Source organism: Lutjanus erythropterus, chromosome 18 (assembly GCF_056507025.1).
Source record: "Lutjanus erythropterus isolate fLutEry1 chromosome 18, fLutEry1.hap2, whole genome shotgun sequence".
Lineage (NCBI taxonomy): Eukaryota > Metazoa > Chordata > Actinopteri > Lutjaniformes > Lutjanidae > Lutjanus > Lutjanus erythropterus.
The window spans coordinates 23391368-23403672 of record NC_139334.1 but is presented as its reverse complement, the minus strand read 5'-3'; the positions used below and the strand labels follow the sequence as shown (position 1 = coordinate 23403672).

At 38.6% G+C, this 12305-nt stretch overlaps 1 protein-coding gene across 1 annotated transcript in view; it reads left to right on the top strand.

Annotated features, from left to right (window-relative positions):
• Nucleotides 1–12305, top strand: part of grm1b (glutamate receptor, metabotropic 1b) — a 32714-nt gene that overhangs the window by 7479 nt on the left and 12930 nt on the right. Inside the window, exon 4 of the mRNA XM_084742082.1 lies at nt 7705–7940. Coding sequence (XP_084598208.1) covers nt 7705–7940 — 236 coding nt within the window. The remainder of the gene's footprint in view (nt 1–7704; nt 7941–12305) is intronic.

Sequence of the window (12305 nt, the reverse complement as noted above, 5' to 3'; positions counted from 1 at the left end):
AGTCTGACAGGATGTATAGGTGCCTACTGGCAGCGCAAGAAGCAAAATGATAATAATTTTAGTTGACTAAACCATCTCACCACAGTGTCCATTTAGTGGCTGTTTTGGAGCTTTTAATCACACATGATCTTCCTCAGCAGATGGAGTTGTGATTTCCATCCAGACTTTTCCTCCGTAGTGGCTTTAAATTTTAGACTCAAAGTTGACCTTGGCAACAAAAGGTCACAACAAGTTCTGTTTAGCAGCTGCTCTGGAGCTTTAATTAATTTTGTAAAACACAGATGAAAATCCCTTTTCAGGTTTGTTAGAGACTGTTTTTCCCACAGGGCTTTCAGGTTTGTCTGTCATGTTTGGAATGAAAAGCACACTTTTTTTTCCGTTAGGATGCTGTTACTGTGGCTGTTTTTTAAAGTTTGCAGAGCTGTTTGAAAGAAATGAAACTCAGTCAACACAATAATGATCAGGCAGATTGAAAGTTTAAGTGGGAAACTGAGAGAAAAACTCCAAATTGTGACATTTTTCTCATGAAGCTTCAGCTTTTTGTGCCACATTTATTGATGACAGTTGTGGTGATGATGAAGATGAATGCATTTGAACACAGAAATCTCAAGATTCATTTAGAAGCTGCTTTCAATCATATCACACAATCTTTCTCAGCAGAGTTTGTCCTTGTTGCCTTAAAAGTTGAGATTTAAAGTTCAGTCCATTAAGTAGGTGGGGCTTTCATTTATTCTGTGTGACTGAATAATTATTGCATAACTCAAAATTGTCACATTTTCTCATAACCTCAGCTATCTGTGCCACATTTATTGAGAACATTTGTTTGTTTTTTCATAAATGTAGTTTACCAAACAATATTACCCAGAGACGAGACACAAGGGTGTGTGAGGAAACACAGAGGAAAATCTATTTCGAGGTTTGTTAGATTGTTTTCCCACAGGTATTTTAGGTTTGTCTATCATGTTTGGGGTGAAACATACACAAGTGTTTCTTTTTCCAGGACGATGAAAAGAAATCTTCCTCCAAGCTGCTGTTGGTTTTTTTTAAAGACAAATCGAAATATTACGTAGGAAACAGGATTTTTCTCAACTATTTGTGCCACATTTACAAAATGATCTTCTGGAGCTCATTTCACAGTATAATTATACATTATATTCATTAAAATAAGGTAATTTATTTCTTCCCTCTCTCCGAGAAATGACATGTATATACAAATAACCCACAACACCCAGTACGTTTTGAAGGAAACTCAATGCCGAGTGAAGTAAAATGTTCTCTGACAACATATTTAATTTATTTTCTGCCAAAATAGGCAATGCTATGTGACCATAACATAGCAAAAGTCAGCAGTGATTTGAGACGTGAGATTTTTTTAATAAATATTTCCTTAACCAAAGAAATGTTGTGTGTGAACATAATCCAGGAAGGAATTAAATGTCATAATAGATGAATAAGAAAGGCTAAAATTGAAATAATAATAATGACATTGATAATTAGAATTTGAACACATTAAAACATAAACTATAGTAAATTTTGAAGGGAAATGACGCCATAATTCTGTGAGGAAAACGCAGATCATAATACGTCGTTATTATATACAGCTACGCTCAGGATGGATAGTACACACAAAGTTCATATGGAACCGAAATCGTCTTTTTTTTTCCTACTGGGACTTGAGTTCCTCTGAAAGCAGAAGATGCTTTGAGTCAGGCTCAGTAATGAATAATGCATCCACGCAGCGAGCTCTCCCTCTCCCTGTCAGATCACAGGCAGGATGGGCTAATATGGGACAGCACCTCCAGCATAAGCTGGGGAATGTGGAGTCGTGAACATCAAAGCTCATATCAGCACTTATACCAGACATTCTTGCTTTGTGGAGTCTCAGCTCACCTCAAGTCCTGTTAGGAGAAGCTGCAGCACCTGAAAACAAGGAGACGATAAAAGCTCAGCATGGTTAATTTACTGAGAGCGGTTCATTAACGTGAGGCTGCTTTATTCATAAAGGCTGATGAGACGGAGTCAAAACCCCGCTCCCTTCTCAAACTCAAATGATGAAATGCATGCTGGAAAAAAAGGAGTATTTTAAAGCCTAAACTTGCTGTCACCCCTTCCACTTGAATTTGCACTGCTGCTCAAGTCTCCATGGAAAGATAAGGAGGGCGTGAGTTTGGTGTGTTTGGAGCAGTGTGTGTGTGTGTGTGTGTGTTTTTCTGGGTCAAGGAGACTACTGAAAAAGGAAAATGTTTTTTTAGAGCATTGCAGTAAGTGAACACATGCGGGCAAATGTGCAACGGGCCAATCGAGAGCGCCTGAGGTGCTGGTCATCAGCCATCCATCTTCTGCTGTGTGGAGGATGAAAGAAATGGCTGTTTCTCGCACCACAGATCCCACGCAGCTCAGACAACAGACAACCCGTTTGATCAACTCCCAGTGAAGCTGCCATTGCTTTGGATAAAACGATATATCAGTTTTATGATCCTGAGCCTGACAAACATTTGACTCCTAATCTGTTTGGCATTCAAAATAGCATCTCTCCCTATGATTAATTATGTCATAAAACAATCGTATCTTTCTATAATGCCTCCCTCTTCTTCATACTATGATTCATGAATGTGCAGATCTGTGTTATAAAGCTGTACGGTACGTGCGTGTGTTGACGTCAGAGCTGTAGGTTTTTGGCACTCAGCAGTGTTGGACTTGAGGGAGTGTGATGCTGAGAAGCAGATGGCCAGGTACTGTTGATACTGTCACACTGGACAGCCATTGTCAGCTCATTCTTGAAGTGCCAGCCAAGCCAAACATGCTCTTGGCTTTGGTTTTTTTTCAACAAATGTGGGCTTTTGAGGGCTGGTGTATTTTTGTCCTGGTGATGAACTGCATTTGGTGCAATATTCAGTGTCTGAAAATTATTCTGGTTTTGAAAACAGAGATTCATTGTTTTGCCTCGGATTTATATCTGTCTTTGCAGGGTGAAGGATTCTGTTGAACGGCATCATTTTGACACCAAAGCCGAGAATCTCATTAGTCTCTTGACACAGTGTTACTCGCGACAGCAATTCAAGAGAAAAATATCTTTAAATCATAAAATCACTTATAAATAATAGTCTACACAGGTGCTAGAAGCTGTGTAAGGCTGCACTAATGCTGCACTCACGTGCTCCTTAGATGGTCCCATTTCCCAGGTTGGGACGTTTGCTGCGTTCATGAGCTTTTAAGTTGTAATTTGGAAACAACATGGACATTACAAGTAGTATGGAAGAGGAGGTTTGTTGTTGTTGTACTTGTTGTAGCGTCTGGGGGATTGGTTGGCTGAGACTAACGTCCCAGCGAAGATTGATGTTGCTACCCAAACACCCTGAAACCACTGACTGCATAAAGATGGACGACGTGTCTCCACTTCCTCCCACTGTACAAAAATGAAACCAAAAACCAAAACCAAACTTGTCCCCGCCTTGCACGCGCAAAGCTGAGAACTCACCCACAATTATCTCTAAGTCAAATCAGCACCTGCTGGAAACCATGACTAAACACACATACTGTCACTCATTTGTCATTTGTGTTCTCAACCGGTGCAGCGCCTGTGCTTCTGTAGCTGTTGATGTGTTTCCATAGAGATGACTAGCAAAGATGGCGACTATCAAAAGCTAATACTTTATGAAACTGTCTGATTTGTCTGATTTCGCCCACTGCTTTTTTTTTTGTTTTGCCTTAATGTCATCAGTTTTAGCCAGCAGTTAGCCCAAATCAAGGTCAGATAAAACAGTGATGTCTCATTGTTTGGCAGGATGTGGGGTCAAAGGTTGAATCATAGACTTTCACAATAAAATCCTGTCAGCTGATTAGATTTTATATATTTGTATTAGTGAATATAAATGTTAAAAACACTGTATTTCTATTATCAGTATCTGTATGGGCATCATTAAAATCACTAAAAAAAGGGCTGGTATCATTTCATCTTTGTTGCAAGCTGGAAAATGAAGGTAGATGTAGTTTTGTCGTCTTCTCTCGAGTCACACCAGAGCAGAGCAGTACTGACGGCTGTTAGAAAACGTTACGCCACTTATAAGACGTCAAAAAAAGTAACTAGTACACAGGGACAGTAGTAGTGACCGATAGCAAACTGACCAAACTTCATCAAACACAGACAAATATGGATTGAACATGTCAAATCGAGGAAACACACAGCCCTGGCACAACAAACAAACATCTGTTTGTCTGTGTTTGTTGGAGAATGTTTGACTGATGCCATATGGGCATGTTGCTATGTTGCTGTTGAAGTTCTGAGTTTTCTGAACAAAGAAAAAAAATATTTGTGATGTTTTATTATATTCAGTATGTTGTTGGATCCATGGGACGATTCTATTTAAGCCTCTCCATATCTCTTGGCCTCCTCCCTCATTTCTCACTTTGTCTATATGCATCACAGATTTGATCCCGCTCTGCTTAATGCTGCCTTATAAATACACAAGCAGCATTTGCAACTCAAATGAAGGGAGTTCTTTTTTTATTGAGCATGATTCAGATCTGAAGTGTCAAACAAAAGCACGGTTGTCTCATCAGCAGGATCTTTTGTGAGAGGATTCAATGCAGACCAGATTTTCAAAATGCCGAGGATGTAAACTATAAATACAAACTATGACCGGCAGAGATACAAAATCACACTTAAGAGTCTGAGTCTGTGTGGAGGGTGGCAGCTTATTTCTCTCCAGGGCAGATTGGACTGCTACAGAACTAATCTGTGAATTCTCACCGGACTTGTGATTGTGTGGCGGAGACTCTTTTTTTTTTGTCTTCTTCTTCTTTCGGCAAGTACAGTGAGAACTCCACGCCCCTCAGCAGGGAGGCTGAAAGAGAAAACACACAGTCAGGGCAACAAAAGGGAGGAAGGTTTCTGCAGGAGTCGGTCTGAGGCTCGTTAGTGAGGCTGCAAACATGTCTCAGACTTATAGGTAGAGCTGCAACACGACCGTAACACAGACAGATGCTGACTGCTGTTTGTTCCCTGTCATACTGCAAAAAGGATTTCATATTATTTGACTTCATATAGCTGTTAGAGTCTGGGTTAAGTTTGAGTGAAAATCTTGCAGTTCTACACTATTTTCTCCAGGTTCTGAGAATCTGTGTTAAACCAAAATCTTGCAGACCTCTCAGCCAGCACATGAGCATGTAATCCTTCAGTTGCAGGACCCCAGTTTGTGCTTCTCACGTATTAACATTAAATTCAAGTCACAGGGATAAACAGATGCTTTTCAGAAAAATACGTACCCGGTGAAAATCTGAAACCCCCCCCCAAAAGGTTGTTTAACAACACATGTATTTCCAGAATCCTCAAAGACTCCTCTAACCATGAAGATGAGAAAATATTTTGGCTTCTGCCTTGATTAAAAAAAGATTTTTAACCAGTTCCCCAGGATGTGATTTGTTTCTTGTCCAAGTGGCTGGAAATGATGCAAGTCCTTGCTTGTTTTGAACACAAGAAAAATATAAAAGAATGAAAATATAAAATAATAGAAAGTTACACCAATATAGACCAGTGATTCATAACCTTTTTCCTTAAGAGACCGTCTTCTATCATTGCCTGAACTGACTGACTAAGTCACATATTTTATGGATATTTGATATTATATTCAACAGATAACAATAACAGAGTAGAATAACTCATTAACTTCACAATTAAGTCAAACAGTGAATACATAACTCCAGGAAATCTGTGTAAACAAGTGATTTGGATGAATTCTGAGCAGATTATTTCCTGTCAATATTACACCAGTTTTTAGAGACTTTTTATACAATTCTCTGTCTGTATTCTGTTTTAACAATCACACACACTTGATAAGCCTCTTTTTTTGACAAAATAGTCAGGGGTAGATCTAAGACTGATCTAAATCAGGAGCCACAGAGGGGCCATCATTTCCACAATGGGACCCTTTTGTATATTATCTGGGGGTCTGCAGGTTCTCCCCAAGGAAAATAGATGTAGTAGTAGAGTATTAGACTAGCAACTTTTTATGGATGTAAATAACCAAAACCTACCAAACAGCAAATCTTAGGTAGAATTGTGTTTGAGAACATGAACACAAAATTCAGGCACCAGATAACAATGTTATTTAATCTTAAACTAATTTCCCCCTCAAATTTCAGTGCCCTGAAGTAGACATGGATATGTTCACGTAAGTACAGCTATATACTTCATGCTTCTGTTCTCCAGAAATTAAAACCAGAGAAAAGAGAACACAGTGAACCAACAGAACACACAAAGTGACAAACCAAGAAAAAGCCAAACATAAAAAAAAAACAAAAAAAACAATAAGCAACCCTACCTGTCAGGCACTTCAGACCAATCTCCTGAGAGCTGTCTGATAAAAAGTCATCATTCTAGTTTACAGGGACTTCTTCCAGAAAAGTAAAATCTTCAAGTTTGTCCTTCAAAGCAAACCAGACTCTTTTAAGGTGAAGTGTACCCAACGAATCATTTAGTCAGTGTTGAACTGAAGGTGGTTCCAGTGTTGGAGCAGAATTTTCTTTTGCTCTTAGAAAGTCATGAGTCTCCTCCTCATGAGTCTCTGATGTGCCAGAAATGATCATTGTTGGCTCCAGCTGCACTGCAGTACCAATTACCCTTGAACAAACTCTACAAATGTCCTGCCAGTTGTTAGCCAGCTTTGTAAGGACGGGAAATAAAATAAAAAGTATTAAAGTGCCCTTGGCAGAGTAACATTTATCACATTGTGGTTTCATTTTGAAAAAAGATAATTAAAAAAAAATCTCCTTATACCTCCAAAACTTTAAACTCCAATCTAAAATGTGATCTAGTGTTACCTTTTAAAATTGCAGTTTTTTTCAGGTGGATTGAGGGGGAAAAAGAAAGTTAAGAGACAGAAAACAATGTAACTTTTTTTTTTTTTTTTTTGCTAGCTACTAAACGATGTAGAGTTTTGTTAACTTTTTTGGTAGCTAGTAAGAAATATAACTCTTAAAAACTTAAAAAGTAACTTTATAGCTAGTTAAAAAAAAAATGAAAGAATTTTGTTAACTTAGTTGGCTAGCAAACAATGTGTGTTTTGTATGTTTTGTGAACTTTTTGGCCAGCTAGCAAACAATAAAATAAAAAACAACAACAAAGAAACTTTATAGCTAGTTATAAAACAAAGCAACATTTTGTCAACCTCACAATGCATAAAGCACTTTCTTACAGAAAACAGAGCAGGGAAAGTTAACAGTTTATACCCCTCTATTATACTTACTAGGTCCTCACAGCACTTTATTTTATTATTGATTTATTTGAATTTGCGTAAACAAGCATCTCCATATCGATATAACTCTATTTAGTCATTAAACTTGGATTTGCTAAACTGAGATTAGTTTTTCATTGTGCCACAGAGCTCTACTTAATTTTATATCTGGATCATTTTAAACCCAGTTTTGCTCAACTTAGATGAATCTTTGTAGGTGCAACCCAGTCCAAGAATCACAGCTGCAGACAAAATATTTATTCATCAGATGGTTAGAAAAGTCTTTGAGGAAGTTCCTTCAGAAAAGATAAAAGTGTTGTAAATGACCTTCAGGGCTTTTCAAAGGTCGTCTTATATATTTTATCACAAAAATAGTTGCTTAGCTCTGTAATTTGACTGTAATGTTAATATATGAGAGGACAAACTGGGTCTGGTTCTACCAGTACTGTTTACACTGTGTTCCTTTCTGCAGCGATGGCTGGGCAGATCGAGTCGAGGTGGTGGAGGGGTATGAACAGGAGGCTGTGGGCGGCATCACCGTGAAGCTGCAGTCTGAAGAGGTCTCCTCCTTCGATGATTACTTCCTGAAGCTCCGGCTCAGCACCAACACCCGCAACCCGTGGTTCCCCGAGTTCTGGCAGTACCGCTTTCAGTGCCGCCTTCCCGGGCACCCGCAGGAGAACCTGAATTATGCACGAAACTGCTCAGGTACCTAAACAATTCGCCAGGCAATTATGATGTTTCCTGCAGTTTTATCTGGTTGACATTTTTTTCACGCCAGCGTGCACATCAGCTTGTCTTTTTTAACTGTTCTGATGTGTGCAATGCCCAGAGGATGATGCCAAAATGCCCCATAAACTGGAACACATACTTTAATTATGAATTAGACTGCCAGAGGGTAGAATTCTCTCTGACTCAGTCCAATAACGTTTGTTTCATATTGTTCATTTCTGTGACACTTGGCTTTACAGAGGATGATGAACTAGGTAAATTAAATCCTTTTCTTTTACAAAGGAACAAAGTAAATCCATTAGCTTAAAGGGATAGTTCGGATTTTTTGTAGTGGGGTTGTGGTTGAGGTACTCATAGTAGTTTTTAGTCAGTGTATTACCTGCAGTAGATGGCCTATAGTATGCCCCAGTTTGGAGAAGCAGCAGGTATACTGGTGTAGGAAGCTAAGCGATGAACTATGTGGACAGCTAGCAGCCAAACATATTTTAGCCACAAAAAAAAAGCCCACCTAAGATAATCAATATCAGTTTAAGCATACACTGTATTTAGAATATTTTTACCCCTTTACTCTGCTATTAGACAGCCTTTTCCCATGGGAAACCACTGGTATATGTGCCAGATATTGTTCTCTCCAAAGCAGCCGGACTCCATAGGCGAAATCAGTAATTTTAACTTGCCAGAACACAGATGTTGTTGGTCTACCACTGCCTCGATCAATTGGTTTGTTTGTGTTATTGTCTGACTTTGGTGTTTAAAACTCTTACTTTTGAATCACTGAAGTCACACAAAAACAAAACCAAATTAACTGATCGAGCCAGAAGTAGACCACAACTCCTTTGTCCTGGATGTAAAATCACTGCTTTTGCCAATGGAGTTTGGTTGCTCTGGAGGGTGCAATATAACGGCAGTCTTCCATTAGAAATGGCTGTCTGACAGCAAGATTAAGCTGTAAAAATACTCTAAATATAGCGTACAGTTAAACTGACATTGATTTTCTCAGGTAGGCCCGTATAAAATACATTTTTGCTGCTGACCTTGTCCACAGTAGTACATTGTTTAGCTTCCTAAACTACTGTCGGTAACACACTGACTATAGAAAACCCTCATACAGTCCCACTTAAAAAAATCCGAACTATCCCTTTAAGTTTTTGGTTTCTCGAAACAATGCTCAACAAGCATGTTTCCAAAACATATTTTTACATACTGCTTATACATATTTCTTTTAAATATACATTTACAGACTATATATTTACGTTTTCAATATTAATTTAAAAGGTTAATAAGACATTCAGTATTCCAGAGTTTCTAAAATCTTTTAAAAATTATTTCTTATTAATCGCATTGATGAACGTAAATATAAAATAATGCATGCAGCACAAAACAAAACCATTTTTATACTTTTCTGTTGACAGCTCTCAAGGTTCTTCAAGTAAAATTTGTTTTTTTCCAGTGCACTTCACTTTCTGCAGTTGTTTTAATCTTTTTTTCTTTGCAGCGTTTGCATATTATTTACAAATATATACAGCCTCTCTTCTTTATTCTGCATATAGCTCAAGCTTTTACTCATTCCTACAAGGCATCGCATTTTAATAGCATTTATTAGAGTATTTACTTTTGCCTCATAATTGGAGATAGAGTTATTGTTTGCTGTCCTGTCACTTTTATTGTTTTTATTTTATTATTTATATTTTCATTTACTTTTTTGGTGTAGAACTCCAAGACGGTGAGTGAATCCCTCTGAATGGAAACATAATGCTCCTCACTTTGGGAATATACATAGAGGTGGACTGATATTAAGGTTTTTATCACATGATGGGATCAATTTAAAGGGACAGTTTGGCTTTTTAGAAGTGGGGTTGTATGAGGTACTTATTCACAGTCAGTGTATTACCTACCAGTCGAGAGGCCCCGAGTTTGGAGAAGCAGCAGGAGAGCCGGTGTAGGAAGCTGAGCAATGTACTGCTGTGGACAGGGTCAGCAGTAAAACGTATTTTAGCCACATAACTGCTTAATGCCACTGGTCTTCGCATTTCGGCTGTGCCGTGGACCCTGGAGCTGATCGCAGCCATTCTACAAAATGCTTGTGATTCCACAAGCAGCACCGTGGACGCAGCTCTCCCCTCTGCTCCTCGAAACATATGCGCCAAGTCTATTTTTGATGGATGCCGCGTCAGGCTGCACAGAGCAGATTGAGCTGGGCAGGGAGTCAGACACAGGAAGGCATAGAAAATCTGCTCAGTTTTCAAAATAAAAGACTCCTGATTATAGAAACAGTCTGAAAAAAACTATATAACTATGAGGCCTACTAAGCTGTGGTAGAAGCATAAAAATCAAGGAAAAATTACCAAATCAACAAATTCTAAGTTAACATAATCAGGCAGTCAAAACACTATGCTTCTGAAACGCTGCTGCTGGGACATGAAGCCACATGGAGGACAGATAAGAACCATGTCACAGATGTGGACTCAAGGTATAAAAAGAGGACCATGTAAAATGTATATCAGTTTAAGTGATCCCTATATTTAGAATTTTTTTGCAACTTTACCTTGAAGCCAATGGGAAACCTCTGTTATAAAAAAAACAAACAAACATATATTGCTCTCTCCAAAGCGACCAAAGTCAAAAACAGTCATTTTAGCTTGCAGAACATGGGAGTTGTTGGTCTGCTGCTTCAATCAGTTAATTTGTTTGTGTTAGTGTGTGACTTTGGTGTTTTAAAGGGTATTTTGGATTCACTGAAGTCACACAGACACACACAAACAAACCAATCAAGGAAGGAGTAGCACCTCTCAGCAACTCCCGTGTTCTGCAAGGTAAGATTACTTTTTTGCCAATAAAGTCTGGTTGATGTGGAGAGAGCTATGCCTGGCTTATATAACAGTGGTTTCTGTTGGAAAAGGCTGCTGACACCGGTTCTCCTGCTTCTTGACCTCCATCTGTAGATAATACACTGACTATGAATAAGTACCTCACATGACCCCACTTCAAAAATTCTGAACTATCCCTTTAAGTAGTCTATTTATCTTTTTAATTTATTTTTCTCCCTACTTGTACTATTAATCTCAGTTAACCTCTAATATATGAAGCTATTGGGATGTTTTCATTTGTTTTTTCTTACACTACAGTAGTGAGAGCCCAACAATTGATTCTGACCTGCTCTCACTTTGTGCTCTCACATCCTTTGTGGCCTTAAGACACAAGTCGTACAAAACAGCCCAATAACATATGAGTGAGATGGTAACTGGCTGATCCGGCTTAACTTGCATGTAGCCACAGAGATAGTGAAGCCATGTTGCAACAGATGACATGTATTTTACAGAAGCATTGCACTGTATTTTTATTCATATTTGGGCGGAGAGGGTTCAGTTGCCATGCAGCCGACTAATCCCGACGTGCAGCAGTAGGTCCTCTGCTTGCATGCTGACATCATTTCATCATGACTGAAGCTCACACAGCTCAGCGAGCGTCAAAGCCAAGGAGCTGTTAAACTAGGTCATCACCAGCAGTTCCCATCGGACGCTCACCCAGCTGCTACCCAACTGAATTTACTGTTTATGTGTTTGTTTGCAGTCAGTTTCCCGGCAGTGTTTCTTTAAACGATCATTACTTGATTTAACACAAGTGGAAAGAAGCACATCAGCAGCGGATGATGCACATGAAGCTCGTTGGTGTCACACATCTTACAGTTAAATGTTGTTGGGTTCAGCGGATGAATCCTGTCTTACACACAGTTTAGAGAAAAGGACAAACGTAGCAACTGACAATGTAAATGACAAGTTATGTAACTAGAAAACAGGGAGTGAATGTCTCTGCCAAGTCTGCACAATCCTTTAAGCAAGTTATTTTAAAATGCAATAGAAAATGTTTGGGTAGGAGTGCTGCCCGGACTCAAATTGAGTTAGTCTGAAGGGCGAGGAAACATGCAGACATAAAAAAAAATCACAAGAAAACTCCAAGACACTCTCTTTTTAAATAATTAAAATGCCTTTATTGTCACTGCATGCTCCTGTCAGACCTTAAAACAAACTCTGACACATTTCAACATCAAGCCTTTGTCAGGCACTTTTACAGTCTAACCTGGGAGTTTCTTGTGATTTTTGTGCAGTAGAAAATATTTAGATTTTTAAATCTGTATCTGGATCTGCATCAGCTAAAACAGCGTGATAGACACCACTATAGTCGAATAGAATACAACCTTATTGTCCATGTAGGTGGATAACTGTCTTTGGTCCATCAGTTAAAACATTAAAACACACACCACATGACAACAACACTGACAGAATCGTATTTTATTACTCAAAAATAAAATATAATACACAAAGTTTAAGAAAAAAACACTGA